Below are 27,289 nucleotides of genomic sequence, written 5' to 3' on the forward strand. Positions count from 1 at the left end.
AGACGTCAACTGTCAAGGAATAATTTATTTACATTCTTTACTAAAGTCAAATCTTCTACATTCTATTTTCAGACCTTTTTCTGTTAAGAGAATAAATGTCACACGTTTCTCTTGTTAAAAATGAATAAAAATATTTGAAAAAAATAAATTATTCTACAAATCTTTATTCTGTTCTTTTTACTTTTCTACCCCAGCTGAACACAAACTTGCAGATGGCACTGTAAAAATGTCACTTCACTCATGCATGACGTCACAGCATACGTCATCAATAGGTCATCAATACGCCGAATTTTTTCATTTGACGCTTCCTTTGCTATGAATGTCTAAAAATCGTATTATTTAAGTAATTACTATCGTGGGGCCCGTCGTCGAGTTAACTACTGAAATATCTGCTACTCGAGATTTCGAGAGGGGACTTAATGAAGCTGACGGAAACATAGCTTGATCAAGACCAACACTTCTAACCCCTCTATTCACACCAAAAATAGCAGTTAAGTTCTTCCCAAATGGCTGTTTTGGTGTTGGGGCTCTTGAATTTACTAGCTTCAGTTATTTTAGTCCCGTTTATGATGCTGCTTGTGGGCATTATGTTTTTGGCTTCAATAGGAAGGTCTTTGGGAGTGAGGCGACTTTATGTGAAAGTGCTATTGATGATTTTTGAGGTAAGTTGCTGTTGAGAAAGAGTAAATTTTTGTAAGGTGTGGCTAATGCTTCACGTAACATTAATCAACATTGAGGTCTGTAAGTGTCCTTATCAAAAGTGAGGCGTAAAATAATGTTTCGAGATCTGGCATTAGGGTGTTTAGTTTTTCAACAGGCCTAAATTTTATTTTAATATGAGCAGAGATTTTTAGTCTGAAGGCATTGAAGCAGAGTGGTGTTTTGTGTCTAAATTTATTCTTATGCATATACCTATATATCTATTTATGTTTAGCTTGATTTGTTGTTAATTTATTCTAAATTGAGGCTTTATATTTACTTATAAAAAGTAGTTACTGCCATTTGGCCTTTTTTGCATTCTTCTCTCTAATGACTATCATCTTTTTTTAGTTATTTTTTAAATGATATTTACTGTGTAAATATTAAGAAAATTCTCATAGTTATGTGAAGCTATTGTGTGTGTCTGCCTTTGTCATTTATTTATTTCAGATTTACCTAAGTAAACCCTGACAGACTTTGCCTGAAACTTTACATAATTTCTTTAATGCCCAATTACAATCAACACTCAGTTACATGATCAGTAACATGACCCATCACTAGACAATCAGGCTCTCCTTGAGTGTACTGAAAAATTATACCAAACTGGACTTTGATTTAGGCGGCAATCACATAAAGCTGTGATTTTTGAACTTTGAACTGCTTTCATTACCTATAAGTTTATTTCTTATTGTTGATGTGCAAAGCGGAGTTTTTAACAACAGGAAGTCTAAAACAATACGTTGAATTATCATCACATGCCCTGTTGTATCAAGAAATTGTCAGAAGTTGTTTACATTGAGGTATATTGTCTAGTCCTACTCTTTCTTAGAAGAACAAATCTGTTTATGAAAACTGCTGTGTACTTAAAAGATTCTGCAATTTCTAGCTATACAAAAGTTTATTCAATTTTGACTTGGTAGATTTTTTTTAAAAAGTGATCTTCAAAGTTTGTTATTCAAATCTGGATCACATTTATCATCAGTTGTTCAAAGAGTTTTATTACACACTGGTTATAGAGAATGACACGTGCTATGTAATATTTGAATCTACCTAAAATTCTTACTATTCAACAATTATTGTTTAGTGGGTCATAGAAATTTGGCATGTTACTTCTGTATAATATGACATCTCAAGAAATTATTTTAAGCTTAACTTTCCTCTTTTTGAAGATATCACTTTGTCTTTTGTGGACGTCAATCTACTCTAAAATTATGTAAATTCTTAACTTGTAACTTTTATCAACAATTTGACATCATTTGTGGATTTTTAATCTGGAATCTCCTAGCATGAAGGAAATAATCATTATTATTAAGCATACACATGTATATGACAGATAAAGATGATAGCATGTGATTTTTTGTTACCATTTAACCAGACAAACAGTGACTGGTATTTAAATGGTATGAACGCGACTCACTCATTGATCGATTACTTCATACTTATTTCATAGACATCTACTTAAACCACTATATAGAGTGTCTATTTAACAGCCCCTCAGACTCCTACGAGTTTATTTGTGATTTCATTAAAAACTAATTATGAGGATGTATATGAGCTCAATAAGGGTAAATTTTAAAATTAGTGACAACCCTACTGGACGTCTCAAAAGAGCGAGGCGTGATAAAGTGTTTTTGCTTTAAATGGGATCACTAGCATTTTTTCACCTGATAGAATCCTCTTTTGATCCTGTTTTACTTTCTAGTTTTCTTTTGTTCTAGGATGTAGTGACTCAAAGTTATAATGTATTAAAAGAAATTTTAGACGTTTACAGTGCCTTATAAAAACATTAATATTGCTTAAGTTAGATTTTGATCATTTTAGGATAAATTCTCATGTAAGATTCACCTTAGCAGACACGAATACTTACTTAACCAAAAACCCATACAGAGTGTTCACAATAACAACTTTAATCTCCATCGTTTCAACTTCAATTTTCTTGATTTTTTCAGTAGAATAGTGTGTTTTTTATGCCGTAGGACGAAAGAAAATTCAATTTTCTTCATTCTAGTATAAAATAATGTCATTTATCTTAAATGTTAATGGAATTATTATTTATTTCGAGAAAACCTGCATTGATGGCTAAGTACCTGAGTGTTTAGCATACTTTGCCATGGTTTCAATGCTTTTTTGTGTTAAGTTTTAACGGCTCATTAACGGTTTTCTGCCCTTTCAAAGTCTGTTTATTATAAAATTGACCATCAAAATGAAGTGATTGGTTTATATAATGAAAATTGTTTATTAACATGTAGGGGTATACGCACACCGATTTCCTAATAAACGACATCCTGATGTAAGAGGCTTAGAGAGTCTAAAGGGGCGTTTTGAATGGAAAGGAAATGTTAATTATGAAAAGAAAATGGTTTTAGCAGAAGAAAATGATTTGGACATCACCTTATTAGTAGTAGAAAACCTTAGAATTAGCACAAGAGAAATTAGTCGGGAGGTCAGTGAGTTGTCAAAACTCAAAACAAAGAACGACGAAACCATGACAATGTATGATTAACATTCAAGTACTTATACACATGAACAAATGATTTATACATATACAGTAGTGGAAAAATGTAAAGCAACTTTTAAAAAATTAATATAATTAGAGTTGTAATAGTTATAAATATTTAGGTATAGGTTCAATATGAAGCCAGTGTATGTCCAAATACTTTTACAAAAAAAAATCTTTATTTTTATTTTTTTGTGGAATTTTATATTAACAATAGTATTTTTTGGTGGAAAAAAGTAGAGCAACTTATCAACTTATAGCAAATATTTGCCTTAAAATTTATTTCATCCGTGGTATATCGTTGGTCAAAATGCCTCGAGGCAAACATTTATCAGTGGAAATAAAAGAACGTGTTGTTAATTTGTATAAAAGTGGCCAAAAGCAAGCAAATATTGCAAAAACATTTAATTGAAACAAATCCATTGCTTGTCGAATTATCCGACAATATCGAGTGTCCGGGAATATTGATGTAAAAAAGAAGTGTGACAGACCCAGAAAAACCAATCGTTATCAAGATAAACAACTTTTAAAAATTGCGAAGAATGAACCATTTCTAGGATCGAACAAAATTAAGGGCCGTATTTCTGATGAGCTCGGTGTTGAAGTAACATCTAAAACAGTAAGAAACAGGTTACTTGAAGGTAATTTATTTGGAAGAAGACCAGCCAAAAAACCGCTTTTATCCAAAAGAAATAGACGTGCCCGACTTAATTTTGCGCGACAACCTTGTCATTGGACAGAACAGGACTGGAAAAAAAGTAATCTGGAGTGACGAATCAAAGTTTTGCTTATTTAATAGTGATGGTATCACCTACGTGAGGAGTCCTAAAAATGAAAGACTCAATCCAAAGTACACCTGTCCCACAGTGAAGCACGGAGGTGGGTCGGTAATGGTATGGGGTTGTTTTTCCGGCTAAGGTATTGGCCCCTTTTATAAAATAGATGGTCATATGAATAGATTTGAATATAAGGAAATCTTAGAGAATCAAATGGTGCCATATGCGGACGATGTTATGCCCTTAAGACACATTTTCCAACAGGATTACGATCCAAAACATACGTCCAAATATGTGAAAGAATGGTTCAGGAGAGAAGGAATACGCGTTTTGGAATGGCCTTCGCAATCCCCCGATCTAAATCCTATTGAGAACCTCTGGAAAATCTTAGATCGGAAAATTAGAGATAGGACCTACAGGAATCAAGACGAACTGTTCACTGCTTTAAAAGACGCATGGACGAGCATGGATCCAGTCATCCTGACCAAATTAGTAAGGTCTATGGCAAAAAGATGCGATACTGTAATTAAAAATAATGGATATTTTCTAAAATATTAACATTTTTTAATGTAAATTGTTGTTTTGATAAATTTTAAGACAAATATTTGCTATAAGTTGATAAGTTGCTCTACTTTTTTCCACCAAAAAATACTATTGTTAATATAAAATTCCACAAAAAAATAAAAATAAAGATTTTTTTTGTAGAAGTATTTGGACATACACTGGCTTCATATTGAACCTATACCTAAATATTTATAACTATTACAACTCTAATTATATTAATTTTTCAAAAGTTGCTCTACATTTTTCCACTACTGTATCTATATAAATGCAGGTTTTCTCCAAATAATTAATCATTCCATTAACATTTAAGATATATACATTATTTTATACCAAAATGAAGAAAACTGATTTTTTTGTCCTACGCCATAAAAAACTATTTGAAAAAATAAAGAAAATTGAAGTTAATTGGTGAAAATTAAAGTTGTTATTGTAGACACCCTGTATAGATTTTTGGCTACGTGAGTGTTCATACCTGCTAAGGTGATCTTGCATGAGAATCTATCTTAAAATTATCAAAATCTTACTTAAACTAACTACGACATTAATGTTTTAACCGCATTTTTTTTACATTCTATAAAGAATATTGTTGGAAATCCCTTGATGTACAATTTTATTGAAATAGGACCGGCCTTCTTTGAAATATGAAATTTTAAGTGAAAATGCTTAATTTAATATACAAGTCATTTAAATTCTGTTGTTACTTTGGCAAAATGAAATAATCTTGACTAAATCAAAATTGTAATTTAAAAATACTCAAATGGTCTAAATAATTGCTTGATAAATAGTTAGCATTGAAATGTTTGTAAGGCCAAAAATGTCATGATGGCCATCTTCGCAATTACCATAAATTGTATGGACTATAGGAAAGGAAACAGGTAGTAAATTCACTGAGGTAGCAGGACGCCGTTGAGATGAGAAGATGTTTTAATATACAATAGTTTCTATTAAGATCTATTCAAAGATGTATCTTTGGCTTGGAAAATGTTTAACTTCCTTATTTTTAAACATAAACCTGTCGATATCTTACTGATTTTTAGCAATTTTTTCTCAGAACAACAATTGTCACTATTACTCTTGGAGTAGCAGTTAAACACTTTGAATTATTGTGACACGGCATATTCTATAAATTTATGTAGCCTGTATAGTTTTTTTCAAGTCTGGATAATTGGGAGTTAAATAGACTTAAAGGTGCACTGATCACTCATTGATTGTTATACAAATCTGAATCACATTTATCATTATTTATCCAAAGAACTTTATTGCTCGCGGGTTATAGAGGATGAAAATTGTTATGTAGTTTTTAAATGTAGATGTAATCTCAGTGATGTAGTAGAACGCAATTGAGATGAGAAGATGATTAATACAGCTTCTATGGAGTCCCATTAGAAGATTCATATTTGGCTTAATTGCAACATCTAAAGCGGATTTTGTGTCTAGATTAGAACAAAATCTGTCCCTTGTAGACGAAAATGGCTCATAATATTTTTAATATGTTATATTTTCCTTTATTGCTCTGTAAAAACGTTTTTTTTTTATTACTAAATTAACACGTACAAGTTGTTACCTGCCAGTTTTAGAAACTGATCATCACTATCTCTGCCATACCTATAGATAGGAAAATAAATGAATTTATATTGGCAACTTTCGACTTTGTCCTCGAACAACGTTGAAAGCAGGATGCCATTAACCACAAGGTGTCCAAAATCAATAAATTAAAACCTCAGTTTTAGCCCTTGTTATCATTCTAATTCCATTTTATTGCTGAATATACTTTAATTAATGCTATAAATCAATAAATTATCTGTTTTTGTTTTATTGACTAATTATTTGTAACTGACAGGCAATATATACTATTTGGTCTCCCTGGATATTGGACATTGAATCAACCGATTTAAAAAAAAATTCCTTTATTCGCTGACCGATATTTATAAGAAATTATGATTAAAAGTGTCCCTTTTCGGCCTGTACTACTGAATCATTGAATTGTGGTTAATGGATTCATAGAGAGAATGATGAACTTATGCAAATTAAGACCCGCATAAATAATAGAAAGTTAACGCATACGTTACTTAAATTAGTATGGAAGAAAAGACATTGAAACAGCCCAAAATGAGAAGCGAAAACACAAAATAGAATCCAATTTGGAGGATGAGGGCTACAGCGAACCTCCGGAGGTCCCTCATGAAACTCCCAAAAAGCCTCGACCAAAACCAGTATCCAATGGTCATGTAGCTAATGGAGGGAATAATCTTATTAGGTTAGTTCATTGCAATTTGCTAATGTATTTTCCTTTATGGTCAGTTTTATTACAGTCGAGAAGAGAGACACATTTTGCTGCCAGAAGCTGTAAACGTTCCAGTGGTACACGAAAATGCTCTGGAAGAGAGCTTGAAGGCCAATAATGTAAGAACCCTCAAAATTTGGTTTTTCAAATATTTCAGTTTTATTTTAGGATCAAATACTAAATTTCGAACTTAACACCATTCTGGACTACACTAAAGCCGGAATGGAGGCCATTATCGAGGACCAAGTTACCTCTAGATTCGAAGCCGAAGAATTAAAAAATTGGAACCTACTCATAAGGACCAACAGAGGATATGAATTCATATCATGGAAGTTAACCTTTATTTGGATGTGCGGTTTCTTTGTGCGCTATTTCTTCTTATTTCCTCTAAGAGTTATCATCTGTTTTTGCGGGGTAAAAACCGACCTCCATCTACTCTTCCTTACAAATATTTTACTGTAAATTTTCAGGTACTTTGGCTGACTATTTGCACAGCCCTAGTGGGTTACATACCGCAGAGAGATCTGAGACGTTTAGTCAACAAATATGTATCGATAATGTGCTTCGGAATTTTGTCTCGGGCCATATCAAGCGTGATCACATATCATAATTTGGAGAATAAGCCAAAGGAGGGTGGAATTTGTGTGGCCAATCATACATCCCCCATTGATGTACTGGTGCTAATGTGTGATGGATGTTATTCGTTGGTAAGTTTTGTTTATTTCGGTGTTTGAAAATGCATAAATAAAGGAAGTAGTGTGGAATAATTTGAGAGGTTATCAGGGGCACATTATTTATTGCATGAGATGCGATTAAATAACTCGTTTTTGTCATGCAAACAATCAGATTTAATTTGCACGCGGCGCTATTTTGAGGTGGACTTCGAATTACAGAGTATCAAAAAACTCTGGAATCTCGTTATTATTTCGACAACTGCTTGGCGTAATTTAATCAAATTTGGAGATTGTTATAAGTAAATATATCGAACCTGATGAAAAGTAGCCGTTCGAATTTTTATAGTAGGAATGGCAAAAAAGTAGTTTCTTGTAATAAAATTGAAATAACTGTTTTCATCAAGTTCGGTATAGTTATTTAAGATAATAAATTTTCAAAGTAATGATATTTCAGACTTCTAACACTAGATGTACTGTCTTATAAAAAAATTTAATTGAAAAAATGTTTTTGGGCATTTTTATTTCTACATGAATCCTTGTGCTATGTTCTGTTAGATAGTTGATTATTAATTATCTAAGTTTTCAAGTTTTATTTGAACACAAATTCATTGAAATTTTATTCTTACGGTTGTTGTTATAATCGCTTGTTTCTTCACATTTTTTGCCATTGGAATTCTAATTCTCAATTTAAAAAAAAATGGAAATTTCGAAATATTGCAATTTCCCTATGTTTAAAGATATACCCCTCGATATGCTACTCATTGTTGGATAGTTTTGTGTAAAAAACTGTCGATTTTGACATAACCAATACGAAATTTCATTCTATGGGACTCGATCAAATGGCTCTTTTATAGATCGATAATGGCGTCAATTTGATGAATGTAGATTTTTCTTTAAAATCGAACACATGGATTATGATTTTAAGTGGCCCTTTGATTATCTTGCATTAATTATCTCCTAATTAACGCTTGTCAAGTGTCATACTTGTTGATAGCATCGTGCCTAAGTACCTATTCAAGTGGTTTCACTATTTCCAGGTCCTCAAATCTTTAGAAATATAACACAGTTAATCGTTATTAATCGAAGTAAATCGAGAAAAATCCTTTGGTTTCATAGATCAAAGATCTAATGTTAAGAATACGGGATAACAATGAGGATATCAATTAAACTCAAAAAGGCTGCAATATTATGATCTTTTAAGTGTTATCTTAATAAAATAATAATCAGCTTAATTTTTATGCTTAATAATAAATTTCCTTGTTACCACAATTTTACCAGTTCCGATTCATTATTTACACACACTTAAATTTTTTAGATCGGACAAAGGCATGGCGGTTTCCTAGGGCTTCTCCAAAGAGCCCTAGCTAGAGCATCTCCACACATTTGGTTCGAAAGATCTGAAGCTAGAGATAAGAAATTCGTCCTGCAAAGGTAAAAATGTCACTCGCAACTGGTTACTGTTCGATTCATTATTTTTGTGAATAGATTAATTCAGCACACGTCCGATCCAAAAAATCCGCCGATCCTCATTTTCCCAGAGGGCACTTGTATCAACAACACGTCCGTTATGCAGTTCAAAAAGGGCAGTTTCGAGGTGGGAAGCGTAATCTATCCAGTAGCCATTAAGTACGACCCGAGGTGAGAATTGAATAATTATTTATAATACTAGAAAAAATATGTTGTTTTTTTTTAAATTTAAATTAAAACTTCTGTTTTTATTTGTTTAAAACAGTTCATTTTTATCTTACACTTTGCCAAAACAATAGTTTAAAAACAAATAAAATATAACCAAATTTTTTGCATGTCATATTTTGCTCAGTGTTCTGACAAATTTATCAGAAGGATAATTTACATAAGATGACCTAAATATGTTGGTTCATCATTTATTGATATATATGTTGATATGTCCTGGTAACTCCCTGTCGACAGCAATGTTTGATGTGTCGTCATATTAGGGCCGGTCATATAGAAATATTTTTTTCATGCGACGAAGGCAATGATTATTTAAACAGGCGATATCAAAATTTTCAGAAATTAATTAGTAGTTTTTAAGAGTAATTCTTCGAAATTTTATACCACCTTTTTAATCATTTTATTGAGAACTTACTGGTTTTTAAAGATTTGGAGATGCTTTCTGGAACTCCAACAAATACTCAATGCTGCAGTATTTGTACATGATGATGACCAGTTGGGCGATAGTCTGCGACGTATGGTACATGCCTCCAATGCATCAGAAAGAACACGAGAGTTCCATTGATTTTGCCAATAGGGTGAAGAGCGCCATCGCTAAGCAGGGAGGATTGGTCGATCTTGTTTGGTAAGTGTTTGGAAAAATATATTGTGAATCTCCCTTTCAAGGGAAACGTTTTTAGATCTGATGGAATATAGTTTCAGTTATTTAAGGGTTGTTTTTTTTTTTAGGGACGGTCAACTGAAACGATCGAAACCGAAGAAGGAATGGAAAGAGCGGCAGCAAGAAGAGTTCAGTAAAAGACTAAAAGTAGAGTAATTGTCTCTTTTAGATATCAAAGGTATTAAATTAAATAGTTTAATCTTTGAGCGTGAAATTTGGCAGAAAAAAATTATGAAAATCTATCATAATATTTTGTTACCATAGTTGTCTTCCTCATAAGACTATTTTTTAATTTTTATATGTGTAAGTGTAAGTATTGAATTCTCAATGTTTTTTTATGATTTTTCTTAGTTTTTTTATGCATCAAATTTGGGGTTTATTTATTTTCTATTAATGCGAAGGAAATAATGTTTTATCTGGTGAACTGCCTGAGAGATTAGAAAATGAAAGACTGGCTAACGTAAGGTTAAAAAGAAGCAGAAAATGGAAGAGATACAGAAAGAAACAACTCTAGTCATCGCGAGTTTTAGTCTATAAGTTTCCTTTGTGATATTCATCAGTCTTTGTGAAGATTACAATCCATCATTTCTTATTATTTTCATCCTATATCCCTTTATAAGTCTCATAAAATTAACTTTTGCCTTGATTTATAAATCGTTCCACACACAATTGACCCAAAAAGTATTGGAATAAATTCGTACACACATTAACATGTTGAGTGTTGATTGTGATGAGGCCTTTATATCACAGTAATTTAAGTAAAATTACAGCTATTTCTAAGTGCCCAGTTATTGTATCGCCCTGTAATATAGGAAAACATTTTTTGTATGATTATTTGGAAAAATAAAATTTTATGGAATACATTGGTCTTTTAGTCTTGGTTTAAAATAATTCTTAATTTATGCATGCTGCATCATCACATTTTATTTACAAACAACATGACAGTCTAAAACCTAAAAATATCCGACACAAAAGGAATGCTTATAAAGTATACGTGTATCATTAATATTCTATACTGCAACTTGAAAATTTGGTATTCAAATATTGTGAAATTGTGAAATAATTTAAAAAATTGGCTTTGAAACGTATAAGTAGATGACTTTCACAAATTTGATAATCAAAAAACCAGTGGCGTACAATTTTACGCTAAAAAATTAAGGGAAAATTGAGTGCTTTGATTTCAACGAGATTTGGTTCCGCAGTAGGCATACGATACAGTATTGATATGCCACGGTCAAAATTTCAATCGAATAACTTCGATTTTTTGGTCCAAAAAATACCATGGACTATACATCATGAAAATTTTTGGATCAAAAAATCAAAATTGTCCGATTCCAGTTTTGACCATGGCATATTAATGCTGTATCGTATGCCTACTGCGGAACCAAATCTCGTTGAAATCGAAGCACTCAATTTTTACTTAATTTTTTAGCCTAAAATTGTCATGTACGCCACTGATTTCTCGGGAATGAAATTTTCAAATTAATAATGACAATTTTAACCCGAAAAAATGTAATTATTCCAATTTTCAAAAACTACGACTTTGAAACACAAATACTACATTCTACATTGTTGGTAAATACATTATTTCTATACAAAGTAAATTAGAAAAATAATTAGATGACGATTAGTCTTTAACATTTTAATTACTTTTTACTGGTAATTTTAGGAAGATTGTTCTCCAGATAACGTAATAATTGAAGATAATAAAAAAACAACGATAATTTAATTAATTTATTTTTTAATTAAAAAGCTATAATTTTCTTCATTAAATGGAAAGAAAACGAAATTATTTAATATTGAGAAGCAATTATATTTTAAAGCATAATCTAAATTGTCCTGTAGCATTGCATGAGTGCAGTGGTGGGATCACGTGAAGGATTAATTCGATAAATATTCCTAGATTTCTTCTATCTTATAATACTTATTGTATAGATGGCGCCACATAAAAAAATAATATAGATTCCTTCACTTAAAAAATGCCTACTCAACTTAGTGTCATGTAAATGGCGCCACATTATAGATTTTTTTATTAAATGAGCCCCGCTCTCAAAAATTAATTTGTCACATGACTGTGACCGTATTTATTGGTGAAATTTCAAATTTTGTACTCGGTGATAATCTGAACGTTTAACTAGTTTCTACCTGAAAGTAGCGGTTATATTATGATCGAAAGCAAAAATTTAAGTTTCATTTTTCCATTTTGATACGTCTACAGTCTTAGCGTTTTTGTTCCGTTGCATGCGCCTTCACCATTTCTCCACAATTTAGACTCTGAAATAGTAGGGTGAGGATTGCTTATCAAATAAAACAAAAATATGATTTTTATTTTATTAGGAACCCTTTTATTACTTTAAAATTGTCACATTCATATAAATGAAGGAGATACATGCGAATAATTGGTTTTAAATAACCAAGTTTCTTTAAGTAAAATATTACTCACTCTTGTTTTCAAGTAATTCACCGCGCTTTAATTTTCGTTTTGTTTCAAAAACCTGCATCATCCATCCCAAATATAGCGCTCTTGATGGACAGAGCTGAAGGACGACAAAGTGGGGACCAACCTACTCAGTCTATATAAACCAAAGTGGCCGTGGTCTTGATATAATTCGCGATACTTTTGTACAAATTCAAAATGAAAACGTGCAAGGTTTGCTTGAAGATCCCTTTAGTTTTTGTTTGTTTGTTATGGAGCAATGAGGGTGCGTCAGTATATGAGAGAAATCCTTTCTTCCAAGCAGGTAAGAATTCTCCTTAATCAATCTTTTAGCAATTATATCGATTCAAAGGCCACCATCCTATATAATGTGGGAATTATACAATTATTGCGTTTTCAAGGACTTCAGGATTTTCACAGCTTTATACAGATGAAACCTGGGCCATTTATCTTCTTGATTGCAGATAAATGCAATTGCGTACTGCTTTATAAAAGTTTTAGCACACTGCATGTTAAAGGTTTTTTTTCTTTCCAACAGTTTTGAATATGAATGAAATTTATCTTCGTGAGGGTGAGCCTGCTGCAAACAAAATTCCAAATCGGACAATCATTTTGCGAATTTCATCTTTAATTTGAAACCTTTTTATCTTTTAATAGGATCAGTGGGAGATGCCACAAGATCTACCTTAAAATTGACCTTTATTGTATCATAACGGTAAAATGTAGGAAGCTTATAATATAGTATATGAGTTATTATTACTTAGATGGTTATTATTGTGTAAAAGAAGTCAAGTTCATGAAACTTACTTAGGTCACGAATTCTCTACAATTCAACCTTTAATCGTCTCCCCAATCACCGTCACCACCACCACCACATTACCATCAAGACAGACGCTCAACGAATCAGTATTCACCAATGAATCTTCGCAACTTAGTAAGCACCTATTGTAGTTCTTAACGAGAAATTTAAATTCGTCTTTTTCAGAAAATGATTTAACTAAGTTTTGCCTCCAACCCAAAGGGCAATTTCCAATTAATAACTCCTGTAATAAATACGTCAATTGCTGGAATGGAGTAGCAATCGAACAATCTTGTTCCAGTGGCTTCCATTTCAATCCAATTAAGCTTTACTGCGACTACCCTGCTAACGTTGACTGCAAAGGAGAAAAAAGTAAGCTTTATAGAGATACAAAAATTTCCTATAATTAAACTTTACATCTACCCACAGATCATGTACTAGAACTTCCTAATGATAAACTCTCTCAGAGATCCCTACAGAAATTTTGCTTAAAATCAAGAGGCCTCTTTCCAGGGAGCTCTTGTGGCAAGTTTGTCAATTGCTGGGAGGGCAATGCTGTAGAGCAAGACTGCCCTGTAGGACTGCATTTCTCCCCAGCGGGATTTTGCGACTATCCAGAAAAAGTGGCTTGTCAAGAACTGAATGACATCAATGGTATTGAATTCTTCTCGAGCAAAAATCTGCCCGCTCAAAATCAAGAGTGCCCATTAGAATTTGGAATGTTTAGGGACAGAACTAATTGTAGTCAATACTATACATGTTCTTTTTCCAATATTGTGGCAAGATATGCTTGTGCTAAAGGATTTAGCTTTAGTGATGTAAGACGAATTTGAAGAGTAATTATTGTTTGTTATAGGAACATTTTTCTTTGGCAGGTTTTAGGCCTCTGCGATTACTCTTATAGAGTCGACTGTACTAAGCACCCTCAAATCTATCAGCGTAAAAATTTCAGAGGTAGCGAGTACATCCTAGGCTTTATTAGGAATTTAGCTATACCATAAGTATTTTTTAGGGAATGAAGTTCTTTCAAATAATGTTTTTGCCCCGGATCTGGCTTATTCTAGTAAATATCTATATCATCCAATGCAAAATTGTAATATCTATGTTTATTTTTAGCTCTAATAGGAGATCCTCGCTGTACAGTACTTTTCGGGTATTCTCGGGATGCAAACGACTGTTCAATGTACCACGTATGCCAAAAAGGATTAGTAGTTGCTACTTATCGATGCCCTCAAGGATTTAGATTTAATAATGTCAGTAATGATCTAAAATATTACGTCACATGAATATCATAAAGTCTTTTCCAGAAAGACAACAGTTGTGACCATAGTGGAAATGTCCAGTGTGATTCAAGTTCCGTATTTTTCAATGGGGTTAGATCTGTGATATTACCTAATATTCCCAAAGGTATGAAATGGCTGGTGTATATTTAAGAAATGAAAATGCTGGACGAGGAAATTTGCAATAAACTAAACAAAATAAAAAATTGTATAGAAATTTCATTTATAAAAATCTTTCTTGATATAATGGTGAATGATAATTATTCTCTGGTAAAAAGAGTAGTTTAGAAGCTAAAACACTACTCCACAAGTTTTAAGCATAGATACATTAAATTTCATTACCTCTTCTACTGACATATAATTCCCATGTACGATTAGATACCTTTTTCTTGCAGAAATCTTCTACCAAGTGAGAAACTGTGTGCCAGGTACCATTTTCAGACTGAATCCTCAATGTACCAGCGCTTGTCGTTGTCAGACGAGATTGGCAGAAATTATTCAGTGTTCCGAAGGACTGGCTTATGATTCTCAGAAAGATAAATGTGTGCCCATTAATGTTGCTCGTTGGTAAAACCATTAGAACGTCATCATTTTAAATAACTTTATTAACAAATATTACATTTGTAGTTAAAACGAAGCATTTGGAAAAGTAACAAAGACTGACTGCCGTAATGACTCATTCTGATGTTGAGAACTTTCGATTTGATATTTACAAGCATAAGGAATAGAATCTATGTTCACATCTAAAATTGTTTAAAAATGTTAAATTAAAGGGATAAATATACGAATTTCAATACTAATTTCAATACTTTATTTATGTTTTATTTATAGAAAAAAATCCCCTTCACTATAATGCCAAAAATGTCTCTCGTTTTAAATATACCCAGAATTTTCAAAGAACTTAACTAACTGGACTAACTGGTTATTTTAAGTATTTTAAAACCACACACAGGGGCATGGTACTTCCAAAAATTAATTCAATAAAAACTTTCATTTAGAAGATTAATTAATTTTTATATCTATTCGTAATTCGTAGGTTTACTTACCTATAGTGGATTTATGAAGCCCCGATAATAACCAGTTGACTCGTATCTAAAACTACCTTAGAACATAATAAATTAAGTTCATATTATCAGTATTTCAAGCCTACTCACAAGTGTTGGTTATACTCAAAAATTCAACTGAGACTTTCATTTCTAAAATAAGAACTTTTACGTTACACAACAACGTAGACTTATTATGAACTTGGGCTGGGTCTCGAGAACTTTTTAAGAAGTCAATAAATTAAACTCATATTTTCCGTATTGCAAGGCCACACATAGGTTGTTGCCATGCTTAAAGAATAATCGTCTGGAACTTCCCATTTTCAAATTGAAAACAATGAGATTTTCTAGTTAATATACATATGTAGAGAGATAATCATTGATGTTCAAATCTTGGAACACAAAGAACACTCATCATGTTATTTACGTTTCGGATCTAATGAAGTAGAAAATCATATTTTCCATATTGACAAGAAATTGGTAGCTCCTGTTTTTGTTTGAAAAAGAATTTTTGCAAAATTATCAGGAAGTGTGATTTGACATTTATTGTCAACTAAAGATTAAAAAATAATTTATGTGAGTCAAAACCTTTACGTGTATATTAATTTGGAAAACTGCATTATATTAATATGAAAACTCGCCATCCTAGTACTAATAATTCTTGTAGTATGATTCGATACAATGAAGTAATTTTGTTCATCATATTTACCAGAAAATGGTAACTCATTTACCCTAATGTCAATTACAGATATTCCAGACAAGGACCAATAATTGTATCTTTGTATTTAGTCGAATATAGAGGTATAATCACATTCGGCAGATTTTGAAGAAGCGCGACATTATAGACAGGAATCCAACGTGCATTCATCGTTTTGTCAAAATATTGCATTATTGCCTCGAATTCTATTCAAATCAAGACAAATAATTGATTTAAAAAAAAAAAATGTTTTCTTAACTTCTTGAATAATCTTTCATGATGTTCCTGTTTCTGGAAACCAGAAGTACGGCTCTGTCCCGGGGGGAGTTCTCACCGAATCGACTGCCGCCGACTGGTTTGGTGTTATTTCTGGCCTGGCATCCTGTTTCGTTGCTGCACAGGGTCTGGCCGTTCCGGTCCGAGATTGTCGTATCGTGAGAGCTTTTCGAAATCCATAAGAAAAAACTGAAAACCAAATTTTGATGCGTGAAGCTTAAAGTGGGAAAAACGCATGAGATTTGTGAAGGTCAAGTGTTGTAAAGAATGATAGTGTCTTCTAAATCTGCAGCATCATGATGTATCTTTCTAAGGTAGGTATACAATACCATGTGTAAGCTTGCTTAATATCCCAAGAACAGCCAAAAATCGAGAATGTTGTTAGAGTTGGGTGCTAAATTAAAATATCCGTTTTAAGAATGAAGGGCTTAGAAGCAAAGTGCCATTAAGGTCCCCCAAGACTAGAAATTCATCGAGAGAGTGAGTGCCCTTTTAGTTTTAAAAGCTGCTTCAGACTTCCGCTCTATCTCGTCTCTCAAGAAGCTTTATTTCACTTTTTTTTCACCCTCAGGGCATATGCTTTTAAGATTACAATCCACCAAGAGTCGCTATGCGTAAGCACTGAATTCTCTTGAAAAAACGACAGTTGTGCAGTGAAGAAACTTAATCCTTGGATTGCGTGCTCGGTACTTAAACAACCAGCTTTATAATCCTGCCAGGTTCTTTTCGTAACTACACGGTACCCGTTAAACGTATTATGTTGTTTTAGTATTATTGACCGTGCAGAAAACTTGTTTCAAACACATTTTCGTTTCGCTTGAGCGAACTGAAATTCTTGAAAAAATCTGTTTTCATAATATATTTCTTGCACCATCGATATTGTCAACCTCTTTGGCAGATACATAATGGTACTACGGCATTTCAACCGACAGAGAGTGTTAAATGCCTCTGACGCTTCTGTTGTTAAACCTAATAAAGGGATATGAAATGGCAACAAAAGGGTGTTGAGTTTGAAAGGGTATATTTTATTAAAAACTGTCACGTCTAATTGGAGAGTCTTACCTAATGGAAAATTACTGGGTAAATTCGTTTCGACGGTATTGGAATTTCGGCTATTTGGTTTTATTTGATGGAACAGAAATGGATCCGTTTTTCTCCCTTAAAAACGTATGATTTGCCTGTACTTTACCCAAAGTTCAAATTCCGTCGAAGCTCGGATTAAAGCGCAGTCTAGTTGACGATCAATCAAGACTCGTTAACACAAAAACCCCAAAGCAAAGAGAACTTGATGAATGGCATTTATTTCAATTCAACTTTCCCAGTTCTTTCAGCCATTTAATTAGACCGAATCCACGTTCCTGGGCAAAAATTAATTTTATCCAGTAATTTTCTGTATTTTTTCTTTTTTCATCTCTGGTGCTCATTCAAAATGGAGAAACCCCTAAAAACCATAAGATACGAAAGGCATGACGACAAAGTTAATAATAAAGCTAGCAACGTTCTCTGTAAAATGAATAAGGGGTGTATATTGGGTTGTCTATGCAGCCTCCTTGAGAGTCCATTCATATGTTGTAATTAATGTTGTGTATGTTTTTTTCATGTTGTTATTTACTCCGATAGTCGCGTTACTTAGAAATTTTGAGTACATAAACTTTTAAAGAGAGATATGAAATAACCCAGATTTGTTGGATTTTGGTAATCATCAGTTTCCCGTGCCCAAAACTTAAAATTCGAAGATTGAAATTTTTAACTCTTAAAACAAAAGTAGGAACGTACCAGGATAAACTCAATGAGGCACAACAAATAGGTATTGTATACTAAGTTGCCTATACAGTCTCCTTAAAAGGCCATACATATGCATTAAGCAGCATTCTGTTTCTGTAAATTTAAAGGTCAATTTTCCTTGTGAATTAGTTTCAATCGTCAAATTTTCATGGAAACATATTTTCTGTCTCTCATGGAACTTTCCTAGATTTCTAATGTCATAATTATTTAACCTAGCTTTCATTCTTTCTCTCAGTAATTGCATCTCCACTTTTACTACAAACGTTGCCTTTTACTGAAAGTGTCTTAAAAGCCGAAGTAAAGGGAAACGTTTAAAAGGTTGTGATTGGCTTAGACAATTCGGACTAAAATCAATTGCAGTAAAAGTGGAAACGACTTCTTGAATGAACTGGGGTGGCTCCGATAAGTCCGGTAGAGTCGTAAATTTTTATTTCAGATTACCGAAATAGCCCTTTTATTCATATCTACAGTAATTTTCCCAAATTTCTTTGGAAAAGACGAAACATTAACTAGTAGTCTGTGTATTGATCTAAAGGCAATGGTAACTCTCCTATAAAGAGCAATGTTATTAAATTAATTATCAACTTCCGTTTCCTCACAGTAAACATTATCGTTGTCACTACGTGTATAGAGAAGATTAATTGCTGTCATTAATTACGTTCAGTGACATAAAAATTCATTAACATAATCTCGTTTGTTCAACTTGATATTTTATTATGTAAACATTTGAAAATGAGCATTGGTAGTATACACATCTTTGTCAGGATTTTTTGTGACACTTTTTCCTTGTAAAGCTCCCTTAAAAAATACATCAATACTACATATAAAATATCCAAGGAACGTATAACACCTGGGGTTATAAGTAGAAGGGCCCCGACAGGTGATTAATGATATTGAACCATCCTATGTAATCGAGTAAGTTATAAAATATTCAGAATAGTGTTGTCAATAATGTCAATAAACATAAAAGGGGATTGTGGTAATTTATCAATAACTTTGGATTCTTTGGCAGGACTAAATTTGAGTACACGAGGTCAGAGGACGAATCAGGCCGGTAAGGTCAGGTCAGTTGCAATATTAACAACTCTAACCTGAATTCTTCACTAAGTCAAATAAGTGGTCTGGTTTGTGCATATTTCATTGACGATTCACAGTAGTACTATTGATCTTGCAAAGCAATTATTAAAGAAACTCAAAGACCCTTATAGAAGAAATTTTGTGGCGGCAATGCTGTTTTTATATAGAATAGGGGATGTATGCGGGGCTGCCTACTTAGGATCCGTAGAAATGCGTGCTGACGCATCGAGTGGTGCTGCCGTCGTTAGTTTAAGTATTCCTAGATTAGTTTCGACCTAAAGGATATTAATGTTTAATAAACGACTTTAAAATGGATTAACTCCTAAATTAATTAAATTTACTTAAATTTTATACGATTGATTTGATATGATTTATATGTCAAGATTATAATTTCTTTTTGGATATATTTAATCTCTTTATGAATGGACTAAATCCGTCCTTGACACGATAATTTCAAGTCTAAGAACCTCGACAATAAAATTTTGATCATATGCCTTTCTCACCATATTGGATAATTAAATAAATTGCAGTTATTCGTCTGCTTACAACCGTAAAACCTAATTACTTACCCAATTAATCGAAACCGATCCAATTTGGGAACAATTGACTCATTTCCTCTATAAACAAATTTTAGCGCGTTCGCTCCGCACTCAATTTAATGGTAATTGTGAAGTAATTTCATTGTGGACGGCCTGAATTAAGCACCAAGAAAAATTAATAATAACTCTGGCTAAAAGTTCAAGGTTCTTCAAGGTTCAGGAATATTGAAGCTCAAATCGAATATTTTACCTTTGGGGTTTTTGTCAAAAATTATTATGAAAGTTTTTCCTTGTATAATAGTAACCAAAAATTTGAAAGAAGCGCCTAGGATCGCAATAATTTTATAGGAACACCGGTATTACGTTTTTGGTAACGTTTCTTAAAATATCAAGAAAAGGATGTATTGTAAGTTACGGATGTAAGGTACGTAAAAGTACGTTCTTGAGTAATGTCCGAAGTTGCCGGTTTTAGTGAATTGTTCTAGGCCACTGTTAAAATAGTGATTTTAATTTGAAACATTTCCCACTATCTATGAAGCATGATTTCCCAAGTAAAAAAAAGCTTTCTTGTAGTTCTTTATTATTTTTAACATTTACGTTGTATTTATGTACGATTAGAGAATGTAATCAATATATGATAAGGGACATCGAAAGGGGCTAGTAGGAGACAAGGAATAATAAGGGTTTAAAATGAAATAGCAAGTCATTTTTAAGTTTGAAATTTTTAGCGTTTACGCGGAAGAAGGAATAATGTAATGAAATGGAAAAATTTTCAAGCAAATTTACATTGCGGCTATTGTACTGGGTGCAATTGATCATTACACATACTATATAGAAAATTGAATTGAGTATTAAAACTTATAAAATAAAGCAAATAATTGAATAAATTAAAAAAAAAAAAGATTAGGTTTTGAAATGTGAGTCAAAGTTAACACAACATGCGGAAGGAACAGATTTTGGAAAGAGTGAGTGTAAAATCATTTTCTACATGGGCATAAGTGCATCTTCTTATTAAATATATTAACGCCATTTCTATGAATAAATTCGAATAGTAAAAACAATAAATAATTAAAAATGTTGATTAATTGCTTTTTAAAAGTAGACAATAAATTCTTTAAATTTCCATATGATACGTCCCTGATTTTATCCAGAAATTATACCAAATTTTAGAATTTGTTTAGATAACCTTGGACTTTAAAATGTTCATTCATCATTGTCGTATCGTGTCTAGAAAGGTTGAAAAAATAACAAAACTTGTATTATTTCAGTTTTAACACGTCTGGTACCACCCACGTAAATTTCTATGTGATTTAACACAGATCTTTGTATTTATGTCTAACTTCTAAATTTTGCAGTCTAGAAAAATAACTTTCTATATTTCATTGAAATTTTTTATTGAAACGCGAATATAGGACTAATTAAAAAATGTCGAGCTATAGCTTCAGGCACGCATGTATCTTTATTATATATCTGTATAATATATCTATATTATACATATATCTAGGTTATCTTTATATTATAATTCTTTCCTTAATCTTGGTTTTTCAAACTCTTGGTAACTTTGCCAATAAAACAATTTCCGTAGAAATAGTAGGTAATTGACCAATGTTCTACTCGATTTGATTGTTTCTATTGAAACTATTTCGCTGGCAAAGTTATCAGGAGTTAGAAAAATCGAGCTTTAAGAACCAAATTATTAATGCTGTTTATTTTAACATTCAGATAGTTTAAATAGAAACCAAAAATCTAACCAATACTTAGACTCTATTTCAAGGTGTCTATAGAAATTAGCTTGTAGTTGAAGTTGACAAAATAATAATTTGGTTTCAATAGTCAACAAATTCTACGTACATAAAGGTTCCAATCTATCCGATTGTTGTCAATCAGATTGACTCATGAAAGTAGCCAACCAATCCCATTTTGGAAAATTCAACCTACAGAGATGAATCTGTTCCAAGTCATAGTTTCGAAAAAGGCCATTTGCCCCTTCCGATTATATCGTCTCGAGTATTTTCGGCGACTTGAACATGAAAAGCACAATATTCGCTGAAATGTCAAACTGAAGCAAATTTTGAAAATGAAATTTTTAGCTGTTTACTACCCGACACGGTATCCTACGAATACTCACTACATTTCTGCGTAATTCAACTTCAATCTACCCGTAATCCTGTTAAAAATTTTTGGAATTTTCACATGAAATTTGATATTTTTCACGCGCGCGATGGCTAGAGAAGCCAAGATGTCATTAGCGGCATTGTTTTGTTTGAAAAGCCCACTTATCAGAATTGATGTCCTTGTAGGGACAAATTTTTAAGAAGAATTGACCAAGATTCCTTGAAGAATTGATTGTTATGAATCTAAAATTTAACTTTAGTTCACACTCTATATGGAAATTCACAATTAATGCAGAGTCTAAACTTTCCCAGGACTAATATAATGACATCACTGACAAGGCCGCCTATGCAAATAAAAAAGGAGTGTGGGTTATGAGGAGTGTATTTTGTCCCCCCACGGTGTTGTCAGCTTTTGCTAGAATTATTATTTTATTATTCGCCCTGGAGAAGGAATATGTAAACAATGTCGAAAAATAACGATTATGCCAAAGTGTTCTAGAATATCAAATAAATTTTATATGGAGTAGTACACAAAAATATTTTTAATGCATTACGCATGTTTCAAGATGCACGACTTTCGAATAAATTATGCCGTGTTTTCATAAGGAGGAGTAGCAACAAGATTACGCCCTGACATGCATTGTAACGTGCCAATAGCAATTTACTACCCTTCGTGACTCGAAACACGTCAAATTCGAAATATACACTAAACCTGCCCGTGTTAATCATTAATAACATTTTTTAAGCACAATTAACTAAATTACTTAGTTCCACCTAGAAGGATGTTCCACCTACCTTCATATACTCCAAAGCAGCCTTTTTAAGTCAAATTTTGGAGAGTAGACATCTCTGCAGTTGATGAAAGCCACTGCTAATTAGATTTCTTAACAAGTTTTTCACGTAAAAACGCGTCACTAATCGGAATTCATTAGTCTAGTTTGTTATTAGAACGGCGGAATTTAAATAAATAATCTATCTAATTTGATCGCCAACGAAATTTCCATGACGAGATGAGAAAGTGTTAGTAAATCAGGAACCATTTCCTAATTTAAACAAATTGGTTTCTACTTATATGTGTAGCCATAAATTGCTCAACCTAAACAAATTACTTTAAAGCGTATTGGAAGGTAGTATTGAGAAGGCAAAAATGGACTTAAATGTCAGAAGATGCTCTTTTAGTTAAAATATTACTCAAGATTTTAATATTATTTAGTATTGTGCCGAAGTAATTTGTTCAAATAATATTTCTATTGGGAAATTTACCGTAATTATAGTCAAGGGGATTTCTGTGGTAATAAAATAAATTCTTTCAAGTTCACCCACATAGTCATTGTTATTTCTTTAGGCTTCGTGTTCTTTTCATATCAACAAAATCCTGCGGGAAGTGATATTTATAAGTGCTCGTTGAATATTAAACATTACAAACAAACGTAATCCGATATGAGGGAATCCATACTGTGGTTTGATGTAAAACCATCCTAATGAATAATAAACTGGTGTCAAATTCTAAAGCTATTACTCCTTTCATTCTTTCAATGAATATGCCTATTAATAATGACCTATTTATAGCTAAAACATGGAATACATCAAGTATTTTGGGAGTGGAAATTTGAGCTGTTGAGGGCGTATTATGATTTTAAACGGGTTTAATTTTTATAAGTTTATTCTTAGTCCTACCCTGTCTTTTATAGCATACGCAGTCGCCACATTAGAGCATTGAACGTCTAAAGTTGGCTTCTGCTATCAAACATCTATCTAAACTGCAAGCCGATGTCATCAGATTGAGGACGATGCTGCCTCTCAATTCGAATACTAATAAAAGATGCATAAAAATTCTTATAAAAAAATTTGTTTAGAAGCATCCTTCAAAAAGTTCGTGCCATATAACTTGGACCATAAACTGGATCAAAAAGTTTTCCTCGGAGAGACTCGAAATGCGCTCTTTTACATAAAACATTAAGCTGCAGCAGACTGGGATTAAAGAAGGAAAGTTTCCTGCAATGAAACATGAACGTTTCCAGAAACAACATCTACACGTTTTGTGACTCTTGAGAGAGTTACCTTTTGTGTTAAAAAATTTACGAATTTGAAAAATTGGTCAATTTATGTCATTTTCTATATATTACAAACTCTAGAATGCATATTAGAGAAATAATAATTTTTAAAATAACCCGCAACACTGCTATCAGGATAATAACACCCACTATTCTAGTCCTGGATAGCCGACCCACAATCCACTCCCTACTCTTTGTATAAGCAGAGTTGTCAGTGATATCACTAAATTATTCCTATAACGTAAAATTTAGGATTTACTCTCTAATTTCGTTTAGAGGTAGGTCCAAACATCTTCTATTCCGGGATTTGAGTTGATAGGTATTGTTGAAAATCCTTGAAAAGGGCCTAGAGAAATACGAACTAATCGATGTGTAAAAAAAATGTTTCTTGATCTGACTTCAGACTCTTTAAAATATCTACATACAATTTGTCTGCTGAAGTCTCAGATGAAACTGATCCAGAATGATTATTGAAAATAGTTAAGAATGCTAAGAACTATGCTTGCATGCATACATTTTGATTATTTATGTATATAATTAATTGAGTCTTAACGTCGTTTATAAAACATTTTTCTTTCTTTGCAAGAAAATTGCTTGGTTTTTATTAGGTACTTGGTACAATTCTTTCATATTACAATCATCGTAGGCGATCCTTAAGTTAAATATTGCGTGATTTCTAACAACAAAGCGATTTTGGTTTCTCCTGCTAAGTCTTTTCGCATTGTTTCAAAAGGAATAGTTTATGGTCACTGCATTAGGACTTAAATTCTTGGGCTGGAGCCAGAACTCTGTCACCCTTAAAAATTCCTCAAGCCTTAGAAATTCCAACTATAACGAGATAAACGTACAGGCATGTTCAATAATACAACCTTGCTATTCTTAGAATGTCAAGTTCAGCCAGTTAGTTATTACCATTTCTTTGCCATGTATACGTATACGTATTGATTATGATTTGCGGTGTATTGAACGTGACAAGTCGAGCGGAGATTTGTTGGTATTAGTGAAATAAAAGGTAAGTCCAATTATTCATCCCTTAAGCCCTTCAGAGGTTACTAACCTCTTTAACAAATCACCCTCTTACTAATGAAATGATTATGATTAAATGAAAAGAAACATTTTCTCCAGTTTTCCTCAGTGTGGTAATGGGAACAACGTGCTTATTATAGAACAATCGGTGCGGGTCTGTGCCAGTCTGCGGACTTCCTTTATGTAACGTAAAAGGAATTTTACTTATGTTTTCGTCATAAAAATACGAAATATATTTCGAAAAATTGGTCCTAGCGTGTTTTTCGATAATCATAAATTTGCTTTTCAAGGCGACCAATCAGAAGTAGGCCTTAGTAAGTATTTTTTTAAATACGCAACTAAGTTCTCACATTTTTTTTACGTTTACTTGTTATGTTTTAAGTCATAAATAAATTAAATTTTTAATGCTTATGCTTAAAAGCAAAATTTAAAACTTGAAGAAAATATTACTGCGTTTCTATCAAGGTTTATTCGGATTTAATTAAATCTGTGTGTGACATTTTACTTTTTTTTACCTAACGTTTAGTCGAATTTTCCAGAATTTTTAAAGATTTCTCTACAAATAACTCAATAAATTGTTATAGAAGTTACATGTCACTTAAGCGCCAGCTGGGAAAATCGACGCTCAACTCGTCGAATTGCCAAGTGTAATTGCAAGTTTCGTCTCATGTCGATAAGATTACAGGTTCAAACCCCGTTATTTCTATTTTATATATATATTTTTTCGTTTCCTTTATACTTTTATGTTTCAGTTAATACTCATATTAATTATTAAACATTAAATTTTACTGTTAATTCTACAAATTATGCCATGATAAATCCCTTGAAAATAGTAAAAAAAGCGTTTTAATTGTGTTTTTCACTTTTTATAAGCTTGACCGTGAAATTTTTTTGAAAACTTTATTGTCGATGAGTAGTGTTTAAGTGTCTGGTTGAATAGACGCAAGAAAGTTAGCCGATGAAGAGTTGGCACGAGTTCGACCTTGCAATGGCGATGTCTTGTTCTTAATCCCCGAAATAGATTTTTTTATATATAATTTTCTTTTATATTTTATTTTTAATTAAAAAACCGCTGTTAATGATGAAATCAATTTATAAACTCAAATTCATTATCTAAAAATTTTTCGTTTGCTCACTCATCATCACGAGCCTATTTCCGTGTTTCCACGAAAGTTCCAATTCGTGCTTAATTTACGTCTACTTACTAACATTGTGCAAATACATTTATTTCCAGAGTTAGTACAAATTCTCATAAATTCCCATCAGCAAAAACTATGGGTAACGGTAGTCAAAACAATTTGGCATTCACGGCGTATATAATTTAAGGGGAAAGGCGTAACGATGATGGTAATAATGATGATACTTAAAAATTGCCGGTCCTAGATGTTCTTACTCATTAACTGTGACGGGAGAAATTACCATGGCCAGGCGTTGACCGCTGGGCAAACTAACTGTAACTCGATTTTGAATTTTAAGACGTTATTAGAAAAATATTAAATTGCTTTCCAGCGAATTTATGCAGAGGCGTAGTTGGGCTTTTAATGATTACTTAAGGCCCCTGCGTTAAGGTTTATGACGCTAGGTAATAGACGCACATAGTTGTTGAGATATTGCTCCAAGTGAGCGATCTACCAAACCAGTTTATGTATATTGGAATTTTAATGTTCTATGGGCTAAACATAGATTTCAAAGAAGGACAAGAAGAGTAGTCTAACTGACAACCTAGAAAATAAGACTAATTTGGCGCTAAACTATTTCAGCTTACAATACCATTTTATAATAGTTTATTCATACTTCGTTATTGAGATACATTAATTCTTAAATACACCTATAATAATTTTGGTCCTAAATATGATCTTGATAGTCCCAAATTTACATTTCAAAGAGTATGTTTTCTACCTTACCACTGCCTGGATACCCACGGTGTTCGATTTGATTCAATTTTCAGGTTCTCTTGACTGGAATTTCTCATGGTGTTCTTTCCAATCAGCCGTGAATATGCAGTATATTTTATAACCGTTACGTTTAATGAAACGAGTTAAAAGATTAAGTGCCTATAGCCGGTTTTTTACAACTTTCTCATACTTAGACATTGAAATTCGTATGCACAGGGTGTCAATACAAAAGTCCTTGAGCAGGGACGTTTCAGGTCTCCATTAATGACGAATTCTTAGCATTTGTGTAACTAATAAACAATCAAGTTATCACTCGTTATTAGAGTATATATATAGTCGCCGTTTTAACGACTTGTACACACATTGTAAGCTTAGTAGTTTTGGTGGTAATCGTCATTAAATTTTACACCGTAGATTTTA

General features: G+C 32.5%; 3 protein-coding genes across 4 annotated transcripts in view; all 3 read left to right on the forward strand.

Annotated features, from left to right (window-relative positions):
* The first annotated feature begins 321 nt into the window (after nt 1-321).
* On the forward strand, nt 322-10,707 carry Gpat4 (Glycerol-3-phosphate acyltransferase 4). The gene is made up of 9 exons (XM_066403292.1): nt 322-662; nt 6,615-6,793; nt 6,849-6,939; nt 6,989-7,234; nt 7,291-7,527; nt 8,810-8,925; nt 8,980-9,132; nt 9,614-9,811; nt 9,916-10,707. Exons 1-9 carry the CDS (start codon nt 507-509, stop codon nt 10,001-10,003), a joined length of 1,464 nt encoding a protein of 487 aa, XP_066259389.1. The 5' UTR covers nt 322-506; the 3' UTR covers nt 10,004-10,707.
* Nucleotides 10,708-12,310: 1,603 nt separating this feature from the next.
* Nucleotides 12,311-15,113, forward strand: LOC136419379 (chondroitin proteoglycan-2-like). The gene is made up of 8 exons (XM_066405663.1): nt 12,311-12,588; nt 13,270-13,455; nt 13,513-13,901; nt 13,959-14,037; nt 14,200-14,336; nt 14,391-14,506; nt 14,742-14,930; nt 14,991-15,113. The coding sequence occupies exons 1-8, from the start codon at nt 12,483-12,485 to the stop codon at nt 14,992-14,994; spliced, it is 1,206 nt and encodes a 401-aa protein (XP_066261760.1). The 5' UTR covers nt 12,311-12,482; the 3' UTR covers nt 14,995-15,113.
* Nucleotides 15,114-16,452: 1,339 nt separating this feature from the next.
* LOC136419181 (beta-1,4-glucuronyltransferase 1-like) overlaps nt 16,453-27,289 on the forward strand; it is a 33,352-nt gene continuing 22,515 nt past the window's right edge. Inside the window, exon 1 of one of the 2 annotated variants that reach the window (XM_066405375.1) lies at nt 16,453-16,693. The gene's annotated coding sequence lies outside the window, so the exon portion shown is untranslated. Of the gene's footprint in view, nt 16,694-24,840; nt 24,961-27,289 lie in introns of those variants that run through there. The other variant, XM_066405378.1, reaches the window with a different exon arrangement.

Source organism: Euwallacea similis, chromosome 2 (genome assembly GCF_039881205.1).
Source record: "Euwallacea similis isolate ESF13 chromosome 2, ESF131.1, whole genome shotgun sequence".
In the NCBI taxonomy this organism is placed as follows: domain Eukaryota; kingdom Metazoa; phylum Arthropoda; class Insecta; order Coleoptera; family Curculionidae; genus Euwallacea; species Euwallacea similis.

Excerpts from the sequence above, each read along its gene's own strand:
- LOC136419379 (XM_066405663.1), top strand. The coding sequence starts at position 12,483 with ATGAAAACGTGCAAGGTTTGCTTGAAGATCCCTTTAGTTTTTGTTTGT. Across the intron at positions 13,902-13,958 it reads AAGGATTTAGCTTTAGTGAT|GTTTTAGGCCTCTGCGATTA; the intron begins GTAAGACGAATT and ends TTTCTTTGGCAG. Across the intron at positions 14,337-14,390 it reads AAGGATTTAGATTTAATAAT|AAAGACAACAGTTGTGACCA; the intron begins GTCAGTAATGAT and ends AGTCTTTTCCAG.
- Gpat4 (XM_066403292.1), top strand. The coding sequence starts at position 507 with ATGGCTGTTTTGGTGTTGGGGCTCTTGAATTTACTAGCTTCAGTTATT. Across the intron at positions 663-6,614 it reads TGCTATTGATGATTTTTGAG|TATGGAAGAAAAGACATTGA; the intron begins GTAAGTTGCTGT and ends TACTTAAATTAG. Across the intron at positions 9,133-9,613 it reads GCCATTAAGTACGACCCGAG|ATTTGGAGATGCTTTCTGGA; the intron begins GTGAGAATTGAA and ends TGGTTTTTAAAG.